This window comes from Callorhinus ursinus, unplaced genomic scaffold (assembly GCF_003265705.2).
Source record: "Callorhinus ursinus isolate GAN/ISIS: 27379988/994484 unplaced genomic scaffold, GSC_fseal_2.0 scaffold1, whole genome shotgun sequence".
In the NCBI taxonomy this organism is placed as follows: domain Eukaryota; kingdom Metazoa; phylum Chordata; class Mammalia; order Carnivora; family Otariidae; genus Callorhinus; species Callorhinus ursinus.
The window spans coordinates 125,221,720-125,246,496 of NW_027397063.1; the positions used below are offsets into that span (position 1 = coordinate 125,221,720).

The 24,777-nt window shown below is 38.3% G+C and overlaps 1 protein-coding gene across 1 annotated transcript in view; it reads left to right on the plus strand.

Annotated features, from left to right (window-relative positions):
• Positions 1 to 14,874, plus strand: part of KCNH8 (potassium voltage-gated channel subfamily H member 8) — a 365,063-nt gene extending 350,189 nt beyond the window's left edge. The window contains exon 16 of the mRNA XM_025870524.2: positions 14,156 to 14,874. Within this exon, the coding sequence (XP_025726309.1) occupies positions 14,156 to 14,860 (705 nt within the window). The 3' untranslated portion in view covers positions 14,861 to 14,874. The remainder of the gene's footprint in view (positions 1 to 14,155) is intronic.
• Positions 14,875 to 24,777: the final 9,903 nt, after the last annotated feature.

A 24,777-nucleotide genomic window follows, 5' to 3' on the forward strand; every position in this document is an offset into this window, starting at 1 on the left:
CTCAAAAAATTCTGTGAATTGCCTCAAAATTATTATTATTGTTATTGTTATTATTAATGTTGTTGTTAAAGTACTCAGACTTTACTGAAGTGTAACAGAGAATGTTCTGTATCTCAAGTAAGTCAATGTTCAGTACTAGAAAATAAGCATATATCAACTTGGGGAGGTTTGGGGATTTTTTCAGTCTTTTTTTAAATTTTATTTCATTTTATTATGTTACATTAATCACCATACATTACATCATTAGTTTTTGATGTAGTGTTCTATGATTCATTGTTTGTGTATAACACCCAGTGCTCCATTTGGTATGTGCCCTCTTTAATACCCATCACCAGGCTAACCCATCCCCCACCTCTCTCCCCTCTAGAACCTTCAGTTTGTTTCTGAGAGTCCATAGTCTCTCATGGTCAGTCTTTTTTTAGAGAATGATAAGACACCTCGATAAATGAGGACAACACTTCCCATTTACTTGTGCCTAGTTAGAAATAAACACATTATCATAAATCAATACTAAATTAGTCAAATTTCCTTTTTATGCTTATATGACTATATGATAGGATAGAATTTGAAATAATCAATTTTTATAAATAACGGGTAAAAGAATTGTTCTGAAACAAATATTTAAGCAACCTCCTTTGATATTGTATTTTCATAATGTGGTAGAATCATAAAATCTGAAATTTGAGAGATATCTCAGAGGCCACCTATTTTGGCTTATCTCCCAGTATGGGATTTTTATTTCTGAGGTGATTAGTAAGAAGTTATGTTGCCTGAACATTTTCTGTAGTACGGAGCTCACTATTGCCCCCAGAAAAAGCTACACCAGGAGTTCACAAACCTAGTTGTGCTTTCAGATTCTCTAGAAATTTTTACGATTATATATATTTTTATAAATTAATATATAAAATATATTTAATATTAATAAATATTTTTAAAATGACTATTCCTTTGGCCAAGCATAGACTAAATGAATCTCAGAACCTCTAGAGTTGGCACTGGGTATCTGTACTTTTAAAAATTCTCCAGGGGCACCTGGTGGCTCAGTCGCTTAAGCCTCTGCTTTCAGCTCAGGTCGTGATCTCAGGGTCCTGGGATCGAGCCCTATATCATTGGGCTCCCTGCCCAGCAGGGAGTCTGCTTCTCCCTCTCTCTGCTTATGTTCTCTCTCTGGGTGTCTCTCAAATAAATAAATAAAATCTTAAAAAATAAAAATAAAAATTCTCCAAATGTAGGGTGCCTGGGTGGCTTAGTTGATTAAGCTTCTGACTCTTGATTTTGGCTCAGGTCATGATCTTTGGGTCCTTGGAGCCCCGTGCTGGGCTCATGCTCAGCAGGGAGTCTGCTTGAGAATTCTCTCTCTCCCTCACGCTTCTCCCCCGACTCATGCTCTCTCTCTCTCCCCATCCCTCCCTCTCTCTTTCTAAAATAAATAAATAAATCTTAAAAAAAATCCCCAAATCCTTCTGATGACAGTCAACCTCATTCTTCAATTAATTTAGCTATTAGAAACCTATTCTCTATATTTAGCTCATGTAACTCTCTGTAAAGCCTTTTATTAATATTTTCTACTTCTGTACCTCTTGAGTTGCATAGAAAAAGCTGCATAAATGGTTGTTTTTAATGAAAATATTTTAAATTTTGAAGGTAGCTAATATCTCTCTTTCTCCCCACTCTGTGGTCTATTTTCCTCTTCTCTAAATGCTCTCTCTTCCTTGAAACTTTACTCATATGACATGAAATACAGACCCTTAATCATCACGATTAACTTCCTTTGCCACTGCCCCCTTCTCTTGTCCCAATTTCTTAAAGACAACCACAAATGATCCCAGTGTCCTACAGATGACATTTCCAGAACAAACATTATTGTTTATCTTGTTTCAGTTTATGAAAGCACCTGAGGGTCTTGTATTTGTTCTCTCTGCTCAGAAAGCTCTTCCCCAATATCTGCATGGACAGCTCTCTTCCCTCTTTCAAGCCTATGTTCAAATGTCAACTTCTCAGTGAGGTCTTCCTTGCCAATCTTTTAAAAATAGAAGTCCCCTCTCCCCAAATTTACTTCCAAATTTGTTTTCCCTCATAGCCTATCAAACCTCCCTTATGGTACATAGTTAATTTATCTACTTTTTCATTGTCTTTATCCCCCCATTAGAATGTCAGTTCTATGAGGACAAGAATCTTTATCTGCCTTTTTCTTCGCTATGATTGGCATACAGTAGACACACATTTATGGTGACGAATGTATAAAAAATGCTGAATTATGCATTATATCTATTTTAACCATCAGGCATTAGAACATTGAATAGAAGAGAAAAATGAAATTCCAGTTTTGAGTTTGAAGAGACACTAGAAATCCCATCATGTGAGATGCTTCTATCACAGATGAGTAAATTGAGGCCCAGAGATAATCACATATGAAGCAAAAGGTATAGAAAGGCCTAAAAACAAGACCTGAATCCCAGTTCAGTGGGTTTTCTTTTTATTGGGTTAGCTTTCACAGAAGGCCATCCTTGGTGTGCACTGAAAAGACTTCCTTCTGAAATATTAGATACCCTCATTAAGACTTGAGTCTTTGGTTCCTTAAATTATATTTGGTTATAACCAAATTAAATTTGGTTACTTAAATTATATACTTAAATGTAATATTTGATTTAATCATGGACAGATAACTTTAAGATATGATAATTTTAGAAGGGGCTCTTCAAAAAAAGCCTAATAAAATATATTTTATGTTTATTCAATGGGAGATATACATTTCCCATATATGTTTCCCACTGATGACTATTCCACATGTTAGCATTTTCAAATCCAGAAAAAGAAAGAAAGAAAAGAAAAGGAGTACATTTTAAAGCAAATAAAATGATAGGTGGGGAGAAGTCCACTGGCAATATGCTGATTTTTTAAAAATGTATTTTTAAATCAAATCTGGTAACTGGTAACAAAACACTGTTATTTACAGCCTTATACTGACTTCAGTTGATGATCTGAAAGCCCACTCTCTAAACTGAATCCCGTCAGCCTTGGAGATAAAAGAATTCTATTCAAATAGCATTTATTAAAGAATTTGATAGGGAAATTTGTTTTTGTTTAAAACTCCATTATCAAAAAAGCTTGAGTTGGGTAAGGTGTCTGCCAGTGATTAAAAGAAAACTCTTTCTAGACCTCTGAACAAGCTTTAGGTACCATGGTTCCATGATGCTTTATACTAGACCTTGCTGAACCAGACTTTCTCACTGGGGTGTTCATTGCTCAGTTGCTGTGAAAGTAAAAGAAGAGTCTTTGCATTCATTCAAATAGGAATCTACTCTTTTGGGGTTTTTTTGTTTGTTTGTTTGGTTGGTTTTTTGGACACTGATTTGCAGTAGTTAAAAATCAGTCATTGAAATTTATAACAACCAGAGATAAAGGAGAAACAATTAATGAAAATCAGTTTTATTTTTCAGATAAAATATTTTGTGGGTTTTAAAGGAATTGCATGTATATAGATGTATTTTTTAAGTGAGGTTCTAGTGTACATACTGAATATTTTGTTTTTATTTTTTAGCCATGAGCCATTTTAATCATATAGATATTGATTAAATAACAGATGTCCAAATAACTATTATCCATATTAAGTAAATAATAACAGGTTTCTATGTTTCAGATGTTGTGCTTTAAAGAAACTTAAAATTTTATATCCTTTGAAGTTTTTCCTTCCTATTTCACGAAGTAATAGAACTCAAGAATTAGAGAAAAACATTTAAGAAAGAATTAGAAGTGAGAAAAAGATCACTGTAGAAATTGCCTAAATTGGAAACAACACAAGAGCAAATAAACAAATAATGCCAAAATAGATCATGAAAAAGAAGAAAAATTTAAAGCATTTAATCTATGAAGAGATTTAAAAAAAAAGTTTGAAGAAAAGTGTCAAATATTAAAGATAAACAAAGAAGCTCTAACATACAAAAAATACAAGTCTCAGAAGAAGAAAGCCAAATTCAGGGAACCAAGCAAACACTAAGAATGATAATCCGATAAAATCCCCTAAAATTACCAAAAAAAAAGTTTTTTTGAAGCTGCACCTTGTAATTTTATATTCTAGTGAAATTACCGGACTTTAAGAAAAAATATTCATTAGATATCTAGATAAAAAAGATCTTATAAGGGACGTGCAAGGGAAAAATCTAGACTGTTGTTAGACTTTTAGACAGCAACATTTTATGCAAGAGAATGGAGTAACATACAAAATATACAAAATGTAAAGAAAATGTAAACTAAGGATTTTATATCCAGCAGAAATGACCATCATGTACCAAACTGTTAACATGAAAAAACTCAAGGAATATTGTTCCCATATACATTTCCTGAAGGATGTTCTCGAGAACAAGATTCAGAAAACCAAGATAATTTGAAAGACGTTGTCATAGGACAAGTTCATCAGCATTAAATATGTACTTAGCTATAGTATCAAGTCTAAATGAAAGTTAAAGAAGAGAAGGTATTAAGTTGTCAAAGGCCATATGCTCTGACAATGTAAATATGGATGAACCATTGAAAGGGGAGTGGGGAGAGAATTAGAATAAAATATGCCTTCCCCCAAATTTTTAAACTGTTTTCAGTAATCATAATTTGTAATGGTAGTACTGGTATTGATATACTGCAACTGTTGTATGTATAATGGGGGATAAAGCAAATGAGTCATTATGGGATATCCTAATTCTATCATCTTCTATACCTCAATAACCAGAATTCACAGTGTAAAGGAGATACAAATGTAATATATAAAATGTTAAAACCCTGTAATCCTGAAATAGAAGTAGTAATACTAATATGAACCTATGTAGTATCATGTACATGCATACATTTCCAAGCTCTTTCAACAGAAAAGGAGTATAAACAATGACCAGCCCAATAACAGTGAGTATCTCTATGTATCAGTTATGGTCTCAGATATAATTTCCCAATAAAAGAAACCAGAGTCTCTTTAAATAGCTGTTTCCACTTCTGAGGACATGAAATACAAATAAGTCTAGGATACCTTAGTGTACAAGACAACAAGAAAACCATCAAACACTACTAGGATGATGTCAAAAGAGCTCAGGAGCCAATATAAAGAGTCTCCCACTCACCAAAGACGGGATAATTTTGGTAAGGATAACAAATACAGTGGGTTGGGACGCCTGCGTGGCTCAGTCGGTTAAGCGTCTGCCTTCAGCTCAGGTCATGATCCCAGGGTCCTGGGATTGAGTCCTGCATCAGGCTCCTTCTCAGTGGGGAGTCTGCTTCTCCCTCTGCCTGCCACTCCCCCTGCTTGTATTCTCTCTCTCTCTCTCCCTCTCTCTCTCTCTCTCTCTCTGGCAAATAAATAATTTTTTTAAAAAAATACAATGGGTTAAAACACATAAAATAGATAACAAATGCTCCAAAATGACAGCACAATAAACTTATGAATTTCCCTCTTCCTACAGACACACTGAATGTACATCTATACACAGAATAATTCCCTCTGAGAGAAACATAAAAACAAGAAATAATTTTAAAAAGTTGAATGACTCTGACATATCAGGTGAATGAGAAAATTCCCACATGGAGACAGATAGGGAAGGCTGGGACACATAAACCATAAACACTACCCCAGATATAGTTCCATGCAATCAAGAGGGAACCCCTAACTCCCAGCATTGGAGAGTTTGGACTTAGTGCCGCCAACGAGGGCCCTCAAAACACTTAGCTCTGAAAGCCAAAGGGGCTTATGTTCACAAGTCCTACAGGATTATAGCAAACAAAAGTAATTTTTAAATGTGTGTAAGAACATATCAGATAAAGGGCTAAAATCCAAAATCTATAAAGAATTTATCAAACTCAACACACAAAGAACAAATCATACAATTAAGAAATGAGAGAAGACATGAACAGACACTTTGCCAAAGACGACACAAATGGCCAATAGACACATGAAAAAATGCTCCGCATCACTCAGCATCAGGGAAATACAAATCAAAACCACAATGAGATACTACCTCACACCAGTCCGAATGGTTAAAATTAACAAGTCAGAAAACAACAGATGTTGACGAGGATGCAGAGAAAAGGGAACCCTCTTACACTGCTGGTGGGAATGCAAACTGGTATAGCCACTCTGGAAAACAGTATGAAGTTTCCTCAGAAAGTTAAAAATAGAGCTACCCAACAACCCAGCAGTTGCACCACTAGGTATTTACCCCAAAGATACAAATGTAGTGATCTGAAGGGGCACCTGCACCCCAATGTTTATAGCAACAATGTCCACAACAGCCAAACTATGGAAAGAGCCCACATGTCCATCGACAGATGAATGGATAAGGAAGAAGTGGTATATATATATATATACATATACATATATATATATATATACAATGGAATACTACTCAGCCATCAAAAAAATGAAATCTTGCCATTTGCAACACCATGGATGGAACTAGAGGGTATTATGCTAAGTGAAATAAGTCAATCAGAAAAAGACAATTATCATATGATCTCACTCATATATGGAATTTAAGAAACAAAACAGGATCATAGGGGAAGGGAGGGAAAAATAAAACAAGACAGAATCAGAGAGAGAGACAAACCATAAGAGACTCTTAATCATAGGAAACACACTGAGGGTTGCTGAAAGGGAGCAGAGTGGGGGGATGGACATTAAGGAGGGCACATGATATAATGAGAACTGGGTATTATATCAATCTGATGAATCACTGAACTCTGTCTGAAATTAATAATACACTAAATGTTGATTAATTGACAAAAAAATGGGTGTAAGAACATCTCTAAGGTTGTATATCCAGGTTCAGCAGAGAGGGAGCATGCAAAAATGCCCATCTCCTAGATTCTCCCTGAAAGAGATATGACTGCATACTTTCCCAGCTGCTACCTGAGGGTCCAGGTTCTAATCCACCTGCACCTAGGTGCTCTCTATGATCCTCCACTTTGGGACTCTGACAGATCTTGGGACACCCTCAACTTCTGGGAGCCACCAAGAACAAAGACAACAGCTTCAACAATCACGAAGACCTTAAACCCTCAAGATTCCACCAAAATCTGTTAGAACTAATAAATGAATTCAGTAAAGTTGCAGGATACAAAGTCAATATACAAAAGTCAGTTGTATTTCTATACACTGATAATGAACTATCAGAAAGAGAAATTAAGAAAAACAATCCCATTTACAGTAGCATCAAAAAGAAGAAAATAGTTAGGAATAATTTAAAATTTAACCAAGGAGGTACAAGACTTGTACACCAATAATGACAAAATATTGTTGAACGAAATTGAAGATCTAAAGAAATCAAAAACTCCAACTACAGACTTGCCAAAGGAATTGAGGAAAGCTGTTTAGACTAAATTCTCAGCTCTTACTGAAAGACCAGTACATGAGGAGTTAACCAAAGGGACTAGATCCATAATAGGAACTCATGATCTGACCCCTTGGAGTACAAGCTAGCAGCATTGGCATCAACTGGGAGCTTGTTAGAAATGCAGAACCTCACACCACTCATAGTGAATCTGAATATACATGGTGTCAAGATCCCCAGGTGATTCCTCTATACTTTGTCTTGATAAGCCCTGTCTATACAGTTGGTATTCTGAGATGTGACAGACTTTTGTTTGGTGTTCACTAATAGCAGTGAGGATCACTTAGTCAAACAGCAATTTGGATAGTAATCAAACTTTGTCACAGGAAGTAGGAAAATAGATGAGGAAAGCAATCAAAGGGTTGATAAATAATGGATTACAATAATACAGCTAAAGTAATAAAGTTGTGTCCAAAGGCCTGAGTTTGCAAAAATTCAATGAAACCAATGGAGTAATCACTTTCAAGACTTGTAATTCTTCTCTTATTATAATTTAAGAGGCATCAGATGCACCTGCAAAAGTAAAGCCCTTGGTACTATTCCTGTGTGACCTCGAATAAGCCATTTCACCTCCCAACATTCTAGTCTCTCCAGCTGTAGAACAAGATTTACAACTTTCGTTAGTAATGGGATTGAGATTCTCATTTGGATGAAATTTATGCAAGTGCTGGGTATGATTATTATTTTAGCTGACAGATAAAAAGATCGTCATTTGTTTTTGAATGTGTTGTGAAGCAAAAGACACAAGGATAAAATTATGCCGATCGTCCTTTTTGTTTTGCCTGCTTATGGACTTTGATTGAACTTGTCTGAAGCCCATGATAAATACACAACATAACAAAAGATTAAATGAAAGACCATTTAATTACCTGAATCAGAGCTCGTAAAAATGTATATGTGTTCATGGCAGGGCGGAGAGGATTGGTGTAATTAGTACCCGGAATTTAGGAAAATTGTGTCTAGCAGGAAAATGTGTACATGTTTGGCAAAAATTGAGTGACGGGTCAAGAACTCTTCAAGCTAAGAAGATTATATCAACAGATGCATTCCCCATCTGCTCACTGAATGCACAAAAGTGGAAATGGCAATTTTTTCTATCAGTTGAAGTTCCAGTTATACTCAGAGGCCATGAATCATACCATGCCAATAGCCAAGATTGAAAAATGTAAAACATGAATAATAGAAGGCAAAAGTTAGCTACTTTCAATGTGAAATAAAAAGTATTGTCAAAGACACGTTCTGGTCTTCCTTATGAAACACACTCCTGTTCCCAAAAGGCACAATCCAAAGACACACCAGAACAGCAAATCTGTGTTTACACTGAAAGACACACAATCTAACTGTAAAAACTGGCAGTGCACAGTCTTATTGGGACAATAGGGCACCAGCACCACAGATGGATTTTTTCAACTATATAATTACACAGTGGTTTTTAAATCTCCCATTTTGAAGTGATGGGAGTGTCCATGAGACACTGAGATCATATAAAACGTTCTTACCTGCTAGAGGTATAGTGATACTTCTGTGTCTTGCAGTGCTATTTATGGGAGATTGGTAAAAGTCATTTAAGTTGAAATGAAAATACCAGAAACTCATATTAAGAAATTAACCATGCAGCTTATTATTCATTAAATTACTCATGTATCAACAAAGATTTATAAATGGCAGGATTTATGCTGGGACTAGAGCTATTATAAAGAACAATAAAGACAGTCATACCTGCCCCCATCAAACCCCACATTGGTCCTTATTCAACTGTTATCAACACCAAGCTGCACATTGTTGTATTTTGACTCACGCATCCTTTATAGAGATTTCTCAATCCATCCGACTGCAATTACTCAAAACTTAGAACGGAAATACGGGATCTTAATCAACATTTTTCAAAGGCTCTGCTTATTGCTGTTACTATTTGTTACTGCAAAGATCTACGCAAGGTGATGCTAAAACTTGGAGGCTCTGTTTCTTCCAAATTAATTATGTAAAAGTGTTAACAGCATGGTTTGTCTCTCCATGCTGAGGCTGAAGAGGAGTTATATAGATAACTGGCTTTTATTTTGGGGGGGGCTAAATGTTTCCTGGGTCAGTATTCCCTACCATGAAGAAGTTTTCAACTAAGCTGTGTTGCATTATCAAATGCAGATACTGGGATCCTGACAAAGTATCAGTAGTATGGGGACCAAATTTTAACATCCATTATATTATTTAATCCTCACAACAAAGCATCTGTGGACATATGATTGAGAGGAGGGCGAGAAGTAACATCACATCAGTGGAGCAAATTAAACATAAGAGAAGAAAACCAGGATACTCTGGAAATGTAGGCAAGAATGCTTAATTCTAAGCCAGCAGAAGTTCTGAGCAAACCTACAGATAGCCAAAATAGAAGAATTGTGGCAATTAGTGAGTTCCTTTTTAGAGGTATGGAAAGACCACTGTGTGGATTATCATGGATAACTGACCAGTCTATTGTTGCATGGGTGTTTCTGTTTATGACAGAAGGTGCTGCTCAACAAGACCAAATGCACTGCCCCAAACCTGCTAAACACCTAAGGATTTGTGTGGTAAAATACATGTTACTGGGAGAACAGCGGAGGGAAGAATCTTTAGATGCTCCAAAGTTTTGGATAGAAAACTGAACCACTTGGAAGCACAGATGGTGTTTTCAACACTTCTTTCTAGCAGTTGGGACTTTGGAAGGGATAGAGAAATCTTGGATGTGAAGAAATGGCTCTGCAGATGGTGATGGTGAACTGGTTTGGCCAACAGTTTTAAATCCCAGACTGATGGGTTCTTATTCACAGAAAAATTGGGAGAAGGAAGAGGAAGGAGAGGAAAAAAATGGATAAAGGAAATATAACTTAATACACAAGGAAGAGAAAATGTGTATTAAGTTATGGTTTATTTATCTATTTTATCTTTATAAGTAGAAATAATCAGAAGGCCACATCTAAAATAGCCAGTGAGGTTAGCAACCAGGGATGCAAAAAGGTTTACCAAATTTCAACTGATAAAACAACTCTGAATAATTTAGTTAAGTTTGTTACTTGGCACTCAGAATATAGTCATGAGATATGGGAGTCAGTAAATAGATATCACTAAAAAATGTGATGGGGGGAGCATCTGGGTGGCTCAGTTGGTTAAGCGTCTGACTCTTGATCTCGGCTCAGGTCTTGATCTCAGGGTCAAAAAAAAAAGAAAAGAAAAGAAAAAAATGAGATGGGGCTTGTGAAGGGCTTAGTAATACCCACTCAAAAAGAGGTTGTGTCTTCTAATATGAGTAGCAGAAGACATTTAAAGAATATAATCAGGTGTTGAGGTAAGTGGGAAAACTTTGGTTCATTTGATCTGAATGATTTTTTTGTTTGTTTTTACTGACCTATTTCTGTAGTACCCTGATTTTAAGTTGTATTTTGGAGGCATAGCTCCTTAAATGGGTGGAGTTTTGTTCACAAAGTAGCCCCAACAACTTTTTTTAGCAAATGCACATCTTAGCATGCTATAAAAAAGGCATTAAGCCTCACCACCCTTGGAAAGTAGAGACTGCATTCTTTGCTTTCCACATTTGATTAAAAATAAGGTCTCCCCTGTTTTAGAATGAATTCTGTTAGCAAGCCCAGCAGAAAGCAGTGAGCAAAAGCGTAGAACTTTCTGTGGCAGTATGTTGTCACCTTCCGTGTCACCAGAATATCCACCTCCAGTAGATGCCATCTTTCCTTGTGACAGTCGCCTTTGTCCTTGTGAAGGGAGAGATCCCTTACCCAACAGGGATTAATTCTCTCATGTATCTTTAATAAGGTGCAAGGGTGTGTCCTCATACAGTGACAGAATTCTTCCCTGATATATATTGATCATTACCCTTCAGAGCTAAAGAAAGCTCTATTTCCTTGGATTCCTTGCAGCTTTTAGTTCAAGCTGATATAGTGATTTTGTTTTCTGGAGATGTTAATGCTTGTTTACATTCCGGCAGCCAGTCAAGACTCTGGATTCCCATTCAAAGTTCATGAACTCCAAGTTGGACAAATGCACGGTAAAAGTTTGATGTCAAGGATGTGGCCATAAAATGGTGTTTCACCTGTGGAAAAATACCTGTTTATTTTGAAGTCTAGAAACAATAGTTCATCAGAAATATGTATGTTGACATATTGTCTGGCTCCAAATTCCTCTTGCTGCACACTGTTTTTGTTGTTTTATTTGTGTAATTTGATATGAGGAGATTTTGCTGTGCTTAATTGGTTTCTGACTTAGAGATGATGGTATTTACTTACTTGATGTTGAATTAATATTTCAGATAGATTCTACACGTGAAGCTACCTTTTTGTGTCATTTGGGCCCTTCACAAATTCTGACCACATTAGCAAAGATCTCTCAACTCTTAAGCAATATCTCCTTTCCCATGTGATAATATACTATAACAGAAAGAGCACCAAACTTAGAAGGCCTGAATTCCAGGCCAAAGACTGTCCTTCATGAAATAAGCGATCTTAAAAATGTCATTTAACCTGGGGCCTTAGTGTCCCCATTTTACAGGTGGGGAAATAATAATGTATCCCTGCCTATCTTAGCACTGTTTATAGATCCAATAGAGAAAAAGGTACCTGAAAGCATATTGTATTATAAATTTACTCAAAGATTTATTGAATAACATAATTGTTGATGTGCCTAAAATGCAAATGGTTCCTTAAAGACTGTTTTTCTTCAATACTAATAAAAGGCCTATTGAAAGCATTTTACCGGGAGTTAATGTACCCCTGGTCAATTTGATACAGGAATGAAGTTTAGACAGTCCACAGAAATGGGTGGTCAATATATCCCTTCAGATACCTCATTTAGTGTCAGCCTTCTCTTCTGAAATCTTGATAGAAGAGCTTATCAATTCAAGATGGAGCCCATGGGTGTATGTCTGCAGTGCCAAGATCCAGATCTTGATTTAAATGTGAGCCATGCACTTTAAAATTGAGGCTTGGCAGGGACGCCTGGGTGGCTCAGTTGGTTAAGTATCTGCCTTCAGCTCAGGTCATGATCCCAGGGTCCTGGGATCGAGTCCTGCCATCGGCATCCTTGCTCAGCAGGGAGCCTGCTTCTCCCTCTGCCTATTCCCCCTGCTTGTACTCTCTGTGACAAATAAATAAATAAAATCTAAAAAAAAAAAAAATTGAGGCTTTGGCAGGTCATGAAATTAGAAAACCTGCAGTGAAAATTTCAAAACACATAGCATCTTTCTCAGATTCACTGTTTTGCTTCTTAAACGTGAGGCTCGGAGGTATATTTTTATCGCCAGAAGTTTCAGATCTGCTGAAAAGCCCGGACAAGTGTTCAATTGAGTAACTCGAGTTCCATGCTAGCAGCAAGGCAGAAATACTTTTGGCCTGGCAATTTCAAGACAGGTGTTACCAGTTGGTTGCCTGACCCATGGAAAAACCTCCTTCTGGCCTTTTTTAAATGCCTGATTCAAGCGGCACTACCTCCTGATGGGCCTGCCAGGGAGAATTAGTTTCAGAACGCACTCGCAGGAAGTGGAATGAATTAAGCTGCTGGAGGAATTAGGAATGTATACGTCAAGGTTGAAAAAAGTTTGCCCAAAACAGCAATCTTGGATCTGGCATCACTGAAGTGGAACTGCCTGTTGTTTTAGTTTTTTTGAGGATAGTCAACAGGTTCAGCTGCTTATGTTGGAGTTTTTCAATTCATGATAGTAAACTCAAGTCATAGAAGGTCCTTTATAAAATACAGTCTTGCAGCAGCTGAAGGCAAAGTATTACAACATTGTGTTAGTGTTACAAATCTCACCAAAGTTTAGAAAATACATATTTGTATCCTGCTTTCCGAAATACAGGGTTTCCCCACTTTGAAGAATGTAAACACTCCAGAAAAGCTAGATTCAATCTTCTGGTGGTCTTCCATGGTTAAAAAAAGTGATACGGTTGGTAAGAAAACAATTCCTCTGGCAAATTTTATTATTGGTTTTTTGTAAAACGAACAATGAAGACTCTTCAGGGGTTCTTAGGTGTTTGAGAGTTGTGTCTACTTGGAAAATCTCACAAAAGCTAAATGACTTACATAGAAAAGTGAATAAAGCACATATCACACAATCTGGGTTATAACCCCACAAGGTTCCAGGTTCACTGATCAACTGCAACATCCCCAGGCTCTCTACCATGCTGATCTGCACCTACCTGCCTAGCAGGTTTCTCTTATTTTGCTATTTTCCCTCCTTCTGCAAACTCCCTTCCTCACAAACCTGGTGTGGGTTCTTGCTTACCACCTTCATCACCGCTGAAGGCCAGTTTGCCCCTGAGCCTACGATAAGCATGGATCTCGGCCAGAAATGACAAAAGTGAGAGCTATCATTTACTATCTACTCTGGACAGATGGTGTGCTGAGTGCTTTACATATAACACCCACCACTCCATACTGGCTTTTGAGGTGTCCAGGAAGATTTGTGTGCACCACTGTGTAATCCACTAACTCAGGGGAAGTAAATGATACTGCCTGTATTTAAGAGATACAAGAGATAATTGACCCCTGTCTCTTAATTTTGTTCAAGAACGTCAGAGTTACTGATTAAGAATGCCAGACTATGAATGTATCTCTAGGTTCCCTCAGAATAAGGATGGCTTTATATCAGGTGCCAACTTCTCCATTCACCCCTTGGATTTGGCTGGAGTTGGACGCGGAGCAGCCTTTCAGACCTTCTTGCTGAGAAATCTTGTTTCCCCGCCTCACTGCTCTGAAATCAGTGCCATGCACCTCTGACTATTGTCTTCTGCTTTGCTTTATCCACACAGGTAACGACATTGACTCAGGAGGTCTCTCAGTTAGGTAAAGACATGAGGAATGTGATGCGACTTCTAGAAAATGTTCTGTCGCCCCAGCAGTCGTCACGGTTCTGCTCTCTGCACACCACATCTGTGTGTCCCTCCAGGGACAGCTTACAGACCAGGATGACCTGGAGTACGCACCAACCTTGCCTACACTTGCAAGCAGGTGGAGCTGCTTATACTCAAGCACAACTCTGTCATGGTAATGTCACCTCAGACATTTGGAGTGTTGATCCCTCCTCTGTGGGGAGCAGCCCCCAGCGAACTGGAGCTCACGAGCAAAATCCAGCAGACAGTGAACTTTATCATTCTCCAAACCTTGATTATTCACCTGCCCACTATCAGGTTGTCCAAGAAGGTCATCTGCAATTTTTAAGGTGCATCTCTCCACATTCAGATTCTACACTGACCCCTCTGCAGTCCATTTCAGCGACTCTCTCGTCCTCTGTCTGCTCCTCCTCGGAAACGTCTTTGCACCTGGTTCTCCCAAGCAGATCAGAGGAGGGCAGCCTCAGCCAAGGAGCCACGAGTTCCTTCAGTTTGGAAAACTTGCCAGGATCTTGGGACAGGGAAGGAGCGGCATCGATGTCTATGGAACCTTTGGAGAACTTTCCACTGGAAATCGTCACAAGCACAGAAGAAATGAAAGATAATAAAGCCATAAACTTATGATATTCACGCACGTGCAGCGGCTGCCAGTTTCAAACCCACCACTGCATGACAGCTTCAGTTTGCCTTTTTTGCCTCGGGCAGGTGTGAAGACGGGGCAGAGCTGGGAGTCCTGCAGGCGAGTGCGTGAGGAGCCAGCCAAAGGCAGAACCAAGTCCATACTGTAGCAAACACTTGCTAGATCCTTAGAAACACAGCAGAAACAGTTTCCTATACAGGTATTCACTTACTGGTCTGTTTGACAGACTTTTTAAAAGTCCAAAGACCCTGAGGGTCTGAGCAGCTAGAAGTCCCAGACAAAGAATTTATGGATTCATTTTGTCCTCGGTGACTTTTGTGAAGTGCAGCAAAGGTTTTTCCTGAGTGCCTGTTGGTCATTCCTGAACAATATCCACAGCATTGTTGGCCTCAGGAGTGCACAGCTCCTGCTGATCTATTTTTCTTTTTGTGAAGGCAAAGGGACAATTATCACTGCATGTCATCTCCTAGACAATCAGTCAAATAGAGCTGATGGCCAGTGGTTAGCTCTTGCACGTTATTTGCCATGTAAATGAACATGTCTTTATTTATCAAAAAAAAAAGAGAGGCTATTTTTATATCCTTGGTATGAAATATGTATTTAAACTATTTAAAATATTTATAAAGAAATGAATGTTTTCTTTTCATTTTGGTAAAAAAGAAAAAGCTTGCCGTTTTAACAAGAAATGCACTACTGTTATGTCTAGTAGATCAAAAGTTATTTATTATTAAGAGGATGTAGTTTCAAAATGAATCCCCCTTTTATCTGCATGCGGTTTGCAACAAATGTATCCTCACGCTTCTGGATTACAAAAGAACAGTGAAGTCATATTTTACTAATGAAATAAGAATATGGACGGAGTATCAAGTATGTGGGCTCTGGCATGGTAGTAGGGAGGGCTTCACCCAGTTAGGCTCTCCTGATTCACGCCAACGACCTGAATAAGGCTGCCCCTACTAGCAGTGTAATGTCTACCATAAATGTCTCTCCTCCAGGCACCACACTTTGTTGTTCAGGAGCCCAAAATTGGTCTGCGGGATATGAGAGCACAACTACTTTAAGCCATTTTGACCTCAAAATGAGGGAGAGAACCTTGGCTCTATCCTTCCCCTGTGCTATTCCTGCAGAAGAGGTTGTAGACCAGTGCAAATTCCAAAATGGAGCCAAGACTCCTGAGCAATGACTTGTGAGATTGAGGCCAGCTTACACTGGATCAGCATTTTCATTTTTTTCTGTAAATCTCTCAACAATGCTGTAAGTTATGCAGCGCAGGTGTTTTCATTCTCATTTTGCAAAGAGATAAAAAGTCCCAGAGATTACACAGCTCGGATGCTGGAGATGGTCTAGAACCTATAATGTTCCCTGCGTCTCGGCCAACATGCAAATTCAGATGCTGGCTTGGAAATGATTTAAACACCTTCACTCAACTTTTATTTGACGTTTAAGAACATTTAGGGCCCAATCATTCCAGACATTCTTAGAAAACATCACATTTACATTCTGGCGTCCCCCTGTTCTTAGTTTGCATCAGAAAGAATAAACTGAGAATTGTATCATTAAAAACATCTAAACAAACCAAAACCTCTGATGTGTGAATCTTGTACCCTAAAATTGGCTAAAGCAGTAGGAAGAAATCTGTAAGAAAAAAGGAAAGAGTACATGTTTATCAGGCAAGTTACTCGAGACAATTCATTCTCCTTCTCCACCTCCAAAATTCAATCTCTCCTTACCTAAGTGAATGGGAAAACTGAGGCAAAGGCAACTTTCTAGATTTAGTGTATTTATGCTTGTATTCATTCTTCCTTTTGCTCATCCTGACCTATATAATCATTTTTAGTACCCTCCAAAGAGAACTAATTGGTGTTAGTGCGTGAATATTCTGGCAAACTAGCACTACTATTACTGATGTTAACAATAATGACTGACATTCTGTTTTTTGAGTAGCGACTATGTACCAACAGATGTTTAGAAATTAACACATGTTATATTTCCTCATATAATTGCCAAACAATGCTAAAAGTGACTTACTATTATCCCCATTTTGTAAATGAATAACTGGGCCATGGACTTTGTTTTAACTTGCCAAGTCACATTGTTTTAAATGATAAATCCAATATCTCCATGGCCACTCTGAGTACCCTTCCCTTCATGTCCAGATCCATTCTTGTTGTCTTTTAAAACTTTACTAGTAATTACTTCCTTTTGAAATATGTGAATAGAATAAAATAAAATATTTTTTTTAAGGAAGCATACCCATGGGACAAATTAGTTAAACTGTGAGGATTTGAGGAAGCCCCAGTGAAATGCCTGGACACATGCCCATATTTTTCCAGCCAGTGCCCCTTCTCTGTATCTACTCCTAGCGGATGACTGTAGTTGGCATAAGAATCAGATGCCTGCCCTCAGAGATCTGCAGCTGGACAAAAATGAATGAGCACCCTCAACAAAGGAGGGCTCCCATTGATTTCTTAGAGGAAGGCACCTGCCACACCTGAATCAGTCCTAAACTGCTCCTTATTCACCTTTTCCCTCATCAACATTATTCTGATCAACAGAACTCCCCATATCCTGGGCAGCTCAAAATGACATGTTTGCTTTGTTTGTTTATGTGTGTTATGATATTATTCCAGGAAATGAGAATTCCAAGTTTTTCTAGATATTTGATTTTCTAAACATTATTGCAATATAAGTAGCAGAAGCCCTTCTCTTCTTATCAGGGATGCATGTTTAGATCTCTACATTTTCCTTACCTACACACTCTGCTGAAGAAGCAAAAGAGGGATCCAGAGGAAAGAAAAGCACTTATTTTCTTGGTCAAGTATATTTTCTTAAAAACAATGCTGGGGACTTCTGTGTAGCTCTAATTAAGAGAACCAGACAGACAGATTAACAGGATGTTATTTTAATTCAATGTAAGAAATTTCTGGTGATAAAAGCCACTTATAAATGGAGTTCATTGCCTGGAGAGGTGGTAAAATCACTAACAAAATGTCCTTTCAGAGTTGCATAACTATGCAACAGGAATACTGTTTTCCAGAAGGGCTCTGTTTTGGGTGTGAGGTTAGTAGCATTCGTGTATCAGAATCACATGGGGTACTTGTTTAAACTTTAGATCTGGCTTCAACCAAGTGCCTTTGGGTGGGGCCTGGAAATCTCCCACTTGGTAAACTCCCTGGGTGACTTATATACACTAAATATTGGGAAATATTGGTCTGGAATCTATAGTAGTACAAGACTGAGTCCTAGCTAATGTATACATAGGTGGACTAGCATCTGCATTCTGTTAAAGATAGGCCTGAGTCTATGATCGTATAAGAGACACCTGTTCAACCCTTATATCAGTAGTTTCAAACTTTCACTCAAATGACGTATTTCCAGGGGATCTTAATAAAATAGAGATTTTAGGGACCTGATCCCTAAGATATGGGCTGGGTCCCAAGTGATTCTGATATAGATGTTCCAGGAAGCAAACTCCAGAAACATTACCCTAAGCCATGTAATCATCTCTTAGACAATGAGGAGTCGGTTCTGTGGGAGGCGAACCAACTAGAATCAAACCAATTGAAACTGACGATTATGTACAATACGATTTCCATAGCATTCCTAATACATCAATGATTTTTTTTCAGGAAATTAATTGATCGCTTTCTTCAAGAGCGCTTTGAACATTCATTCATTACTTCAACTAGTAATGGCTGAGTGCCTACTATGTGTCATGTACTGGTTCCTCTTGATTTGTTGTAGGTCTTTGTTCTCCTGTTTTATTTGGATTTTCTAGTAGGAAGAAAAAAAGTGAAAATGCCTTTTGAAGCTTTATAAACTTGTCAGTTCTTCCTGGATAGGGAGGAATCATATTTGGATGTGAAGCAAGCCAACCACTTGGTTATAAAATGACAGTTGCTATGGATGGTCCCTGTGTGAAATGGAACTGCTCATGTCAAGATTATGATTTTATCCAGAGCAGTGAACATAGCTTGCTCCAAATAGTTCTTGCTACGGCTGCTTCTTCTCGTGAAGTGTAACGTCGCCCTTATAAGACATCACTTTTACTATAGAATTCTGTAATGCTCCAAATGTAGTCTCCCCTTACACCACCATCACCACTGAAAACAGCCTCAGAACCTGTGCAGTTTCAATGAAAGACTGTTCCAAATGGCTTTTCCTTTGCCTACTTCTTTCAGTTTATCCAAAGGCACACACTCCAAATAAATACAATGTTGAGAAAGGGGGAGGAGTTTTGGAGGGACAAAAATGAGTGTTTGCTTCAAACCATTTTTCCTTATTCTGTGACCTCAGACAAGTTATTTTACACTTCTGAGCCCCCATTTCTTCATCTAAAAATCAAATATTAAAATATATCTAACTTGCAGAGTCTTTGTGAAGAGTCAATGAAGTAATTTATGTGAAAGCACACCGCCTGACATATAGTGAATGCCAAGCAAATGTCAGTTGGTCTCCCCTGGCTCTCCTACTTCCTCTGCTCCCTCTCATCTCCCTCCCCCTTCCCTTCCTCGGTCCTCTACCCCTCCTTCCCCCACCTCTTCCCCAGCTTCCTCTTTCCCTCTCCCTTCTCTCTCCTCCCTCCCTCTTCCCCTCCCCTGAGAGTCCCGGGCTAACTTCTGAAAAAAGAGCCCCCTTTGACATTTTCTGTACAGAGGCCACAATCTAGATTTTACAGTGTCACCTGCAATCTATTCTTTACCTGTATTACCAATCAAGTCAACATTTATCTTTTTAAAAAGTTATGGGGGAAGCACCAGGGAAAAAATATGCCATCTTTGTTCCTAACCATCTTAGGCCCAACCTGTGTGGCTTCTGGATCTCTATCCAAATTTTAGTCCTCAAAACTTTATTTTAAACCCTTTATAATTACAGAAAGATCCAGCAAATTTATTCACTAACATGAACATGTTTTATAAACATGTATCTTTTTTTTTTTTGCCCATAAAAATTTCTCTACAGAAATTTGCTGTTGCCTCAGAAATCAGACATATATATATGTCACGCCCACTACCTGGGACACAGAAGACCTGAGCACGGTCAGCCAAAAGCCTCAGAATGTTCCCTGTGGCAAGGGGCCTTGCCCTGTTGCCCATAGCTCCTCTAGCTGGAAACAGAGATGAGGAAATGTCTGCCACTTCACACGGATGCCTTCAAAGTTTCCCCTCATTATCCCATAGAGAGAGTAGGTCCCACCAGAGGGAATAAGCTAAATGTCACTCCCTGCAGCTTGTGTCCTGAAAGAATCTGTTCCTTGGGGTTGTGAAATTCAACAGAGTCCCGAATAAAGAGCTCCCAAAAGACATGAGGACAGCCCAGTGAGACAGAGACCAGCACATCTGCACCTGTTGTTCAAGAGAATTAAATAAAATATATATTCTAGAAAACACAGCTGGGTGGGCAAAATGCTTCCTATGGGCAAAACTATGCCTCCTCAGACTATTTCCTTCTGCCTTAGATTTTTCCCCTGTGGAGATAAGAAGCTGGGAATGGCGTGGAATTTAATACTGAATTTAAGGCTCTGTTTTGGGTTTGTTTTTTTTTTTTTTTTTGTCTTTGTTTTTTCAGTTGGCTTGGTAAAAATAGAACATATATATGTGATATATTTGAGTACAACAGAGAATAAAATGGGAGGAATTGAACTTAAAAGTGTGTCCATGCTGTTTGTTTTTGTAAGAAACCAATACACTAACCTGAAGGGACCATTCTTATTTAAGAATTCCCTCTGGGGTAAATAGTGAGTACTCTACCCCTTTGGTACTCTTGCTTTCAATGGTAAATTTTCTACCACTAGTAAGGCTCCTGAACTCCAGCTGGCAGTTCATTCTTCACTATGGTTTATCTGTCCTGAGGGAGAATTATTTCTGAACTCAGCACGGAGGTCAGTGTTAACTGCTGCTGAGGAAGGGGCTCAAACTCAGGCATATCTCAGGGAACACAGAGCCCTCTGAGTGGCTGCAGCCACATGGCTAACACTCTCTAATGTCTTTGAGGTCTCTTGCTGTGATTGGCAGTGATGTTCTGGAGCCCCCAGGTTGAAAAGCAGATTTCTGAAAGTTGCCATGGTAACCCAATGCCCAAAATGAGTCATGAGAGTCCCTTCTGTAGTCCAAGGACCTGTAGAACATAATCAAATTGTCATCTCCAGCTTCTAGTACCCAAAAATATTTGAGCCCTAGACCTGAATTATTTAGTATATCTCTGGTTAACTTACAGAAAAACCATATATACAGAAAAGAGCAGCATTTCTGACTCTTGGTCCTCAAAGTATGGTCCCTGGAGCAGCACAGCTTCATCTGGGAGCTTATTAAAAATGCAAAATCCTAGACCCCAACACAGAGCTACTGAATCAGAGTCTGCATTTTATCAAGAGCCTCAGGTGTACATATTATGGTTTTGTAGAAACACTTGGATAGACATTGATTCTTGACTTGCTACCCACTAGAATCACCAGGGAAGCTATCATAAACCAGATTCCTGGCCCTGACCTCAAAGATTCTGATTTAGTTTGAGTGGGACCCAAGTACAAGTAATGTTTAAAACTCCCCAAGTAACTCCAGTATGCACACAGGGTTGAAAAAACACTGCTCTAGAACAGTGGTTCTCAAAATGTGGTGCCTTGACCAGCAGCATCAGCATTACCAGGAACTAGTTAGAAATACGAATTCTCAGGCCCCACCCCAGACCTACAGAATCAGAAACTGAGGGTGAGCCCCCTGTGATGATTCTGATGCCTGCTAAAGTTTGAAACTACTGCTCTAGTCTAGAGAGCAAAGGAACCCAATGGGATAAAGCAGGTCATAAGTGGAAAGGAATTTGAATATATATTATTTAATATATATATAATATATAATGATATATATTATTGTATATTAGATGTTTAATAAAAAGTACATCAATATTGACCTTCTTCCAGGAGACTCATCATTTTCTATCTATTTCAAATATCCCTCTATGTTTTAAAACCATTCTAATAGGTGAACATGTCACTTTCTAATTAGAATAGGCTCCTTACATTGCTATCTTTTCTATTTCTACAGTTTAGCCTAATGATATCCTTGTGAAAATTTTTATTCTTAAGATGGAATTGGTGCATCTCAGTTTTACAAGGCCTAGCTTGGTAAAAGAATGGTATCGGTTATAACAGCAAGTCAAAATTATAAGATTAGTGAACCATGGTCTGAGAGAGGAACTTCTCCCCCAAGAGTACAGACAATGTATCCCAAGAAAAACCAGTCTAATGTTTTTTCCTAGTTTTAATTACAGATAGTTTTTGTGTTTAGAAATCAGGGCTTTATATTTCAACACAGAAACAGCTGTGTATGTAAGCCATAAGAGCAATCGTATGCTGTTTTGGTCACATTTGTAGATGTGAGGCACCTATAATCTAGGATTTATGTATTTAGACTAGACTAATAGGTCTGAATTTAATATGTGGTTAAAATTATCTTTATAGAGATATTTGTTGAAGTAAATGTAAATAATGACTTGGGCTGAGATGAACTGAGTTTTTAACTCCACTACTCAACTATTTGACTTCAGACAAAACAATTACATTCTCCTCCTCTTCATTCCTTCATCTCTGAAATGGCATGAATTGAGTTCACCTAGAAACATATCCTGAGATAAAAATTGTAGTGAAATAATTTATTTGGGGGATGACTTCAGGGAACAGTGGTGGGGGAATGGGGAAATGAGACAAGGAGGGGAAGGAAGCCCATAAAAAATGTGTTATTGAGCAGACAATCACTGTGAGCGACTGAGGCTCAAAAGTCCCAAGTTGCTCTGGAAGACTTTGTAGAATATGACCATGAGTTGCTGCACTTGAGGAGGAAGAAGCTGGTGTATTCATCCCCAGACCCCCATCTGTTAATGGCTGAGGGCTGCTCCCAAAGATGTAAACTCCTTAGCATGCCTGGCCTGCCCCATGCAAAGGCAAAGTCAAAGCCTTAGCAGAGAGTCACAGATGCTTGCAGAAGAATGCCTTGGGCAAGGAGTGGAATGGTGTGTGCACAGCAGAGATGGGCAGAGCACCAGAAGCATCTGCTACCTGAGGTATGTATCAGGTCCAGGCAAAGACAGAAACCACACAGTAATTAGAACAGAAAACACTTGATATAAAGAATTATTATTTATGGAGGATTACCTCCAAAGAAGAGATGAAAGAGAATGCTGAAGAATACCCTACAGTGGAAAGAGAGTCCCCAAGAGGAACAAATTTGGAAAAAGGGACTCCAAAGCTAGAATCTAGACTTTGTTTGAGTTGTAGACATGGCACACTGAATGGCAGCAGGGTTTTTACCTGGTTTCCTGGTTCAAAAAAGTCCATGGTCCCTGGACTGAGGTTGGAGGGCAGAAAAATGCAAGCAGGGCAAACAGGAAGCCCTTGCTGGGTTCAGGTGGACCAAGGCTGGTGCCAGAATTGCCAAGCCAAAAGTAAGCTTCACTAAGTGTCCAGCTCAATACTGGTCATCATGTACCACGGGAGCCAACCAAGAAGCAGAACCCAGAAACCAGAATCCCCTCTCTTCCGCAGTGTCTTTCTAACACACTCACTGGCAAGGGAAATATTTATAAGACACAGCCCAGCATCTATAATGGCAATGAAGTAGGTCAGTAACAGATGGATTTTGAGGTGAAACGCAATAATCTGACACAAAATAATGTTATTCACATAATAGCATTCCAAATGAAGTAAATGAAATAACATGTATTAAGATTACTTTTTAAAATATAAAGTTCTTTTTGATAATATTTTTAAATGAGTGTTTTTATTCAAAAACATCCTCAGAATTACTGTTTATGGTAAAGCCATGTTTTTCACTGATGCTACTGATTTATTGTTTTTTTCTCTAAAAAATCTTTAGCATATGACCTTAACAGGCTTTGTCTTCTGTGTAAGAATTGTAAATTGACTCCTGTGTCCATATACCTCTCCTTTCATCACCTGAAATTCCTTTAATGGGGACCAAGTCTTTCTTCTACAATTAATGACAAGTGCAACATGTCCATTTAAATGCATGTAATAGAAGGATTCTGGCATATCTTTTTTTTCTGCAAATTTTGATAAGCAGCAGAGAAAGAGAAGATAATGGCTGGGGTACACAGTGAATGAGCATCTGCTGGGCAGCTGATATGTCCTTGCCATCTCCTCTCAAGAACCTTCAGGAAACCACATCTCATTCTCTACCCTTATTAGTGCAGAGTCAGAGAGAGTGTAATCAGAAACAGAGTTGAAATTCTCTAATATAACACTTTTCTCTCTTATCCTCCTCACCAATGATATGACTGTCAATTAAAATATCACCTTGAGATGTCTTTATCATATACTCATCCAATTAATTAACCTTTCCACTAAATAAATTAATCTCTTGACCCATCAATATGCTTCTGGCTATTAATTTATTGTTTCCTTTCAATTACCATTGATGTTCATAATCACTCATAATTCTTAAAAATAGAAAAACAATTTGTCTTAGATCAGAGCATCCTTCTTTCTTCCTCCTCCTCCTTGCTTCATGAAGCTTCAAAAGACTACAATATAACTCATGGGCACAAAAATCAAATGATAAGAAGTAACCATGAATGGGGATATATCCTCCTTTTTTTGAGAATTAGGGCCATGGCAGAACAATTGGCATTTTGAAGGAAATTGTAACAGTGATCAAAGAGTCTAGATGACCACTGGTCAAGCCCTTTGTGGAGGCAATGTATACAGGGTGAGTTGAATTGGACCAAGTGGCTTCTAAAACCTTTTCTGGTTTAAGATGCTCCAATCATGGGGAAAGGGAGAGAAGTAAGATTAAGGGAAAAAATTCCATAGGTCACTCGGATTCTACTCAGATGTGACCAAAATTAAAATTGATAGTTCATAAAAGTATGGACGGGGACAGTCTACTCA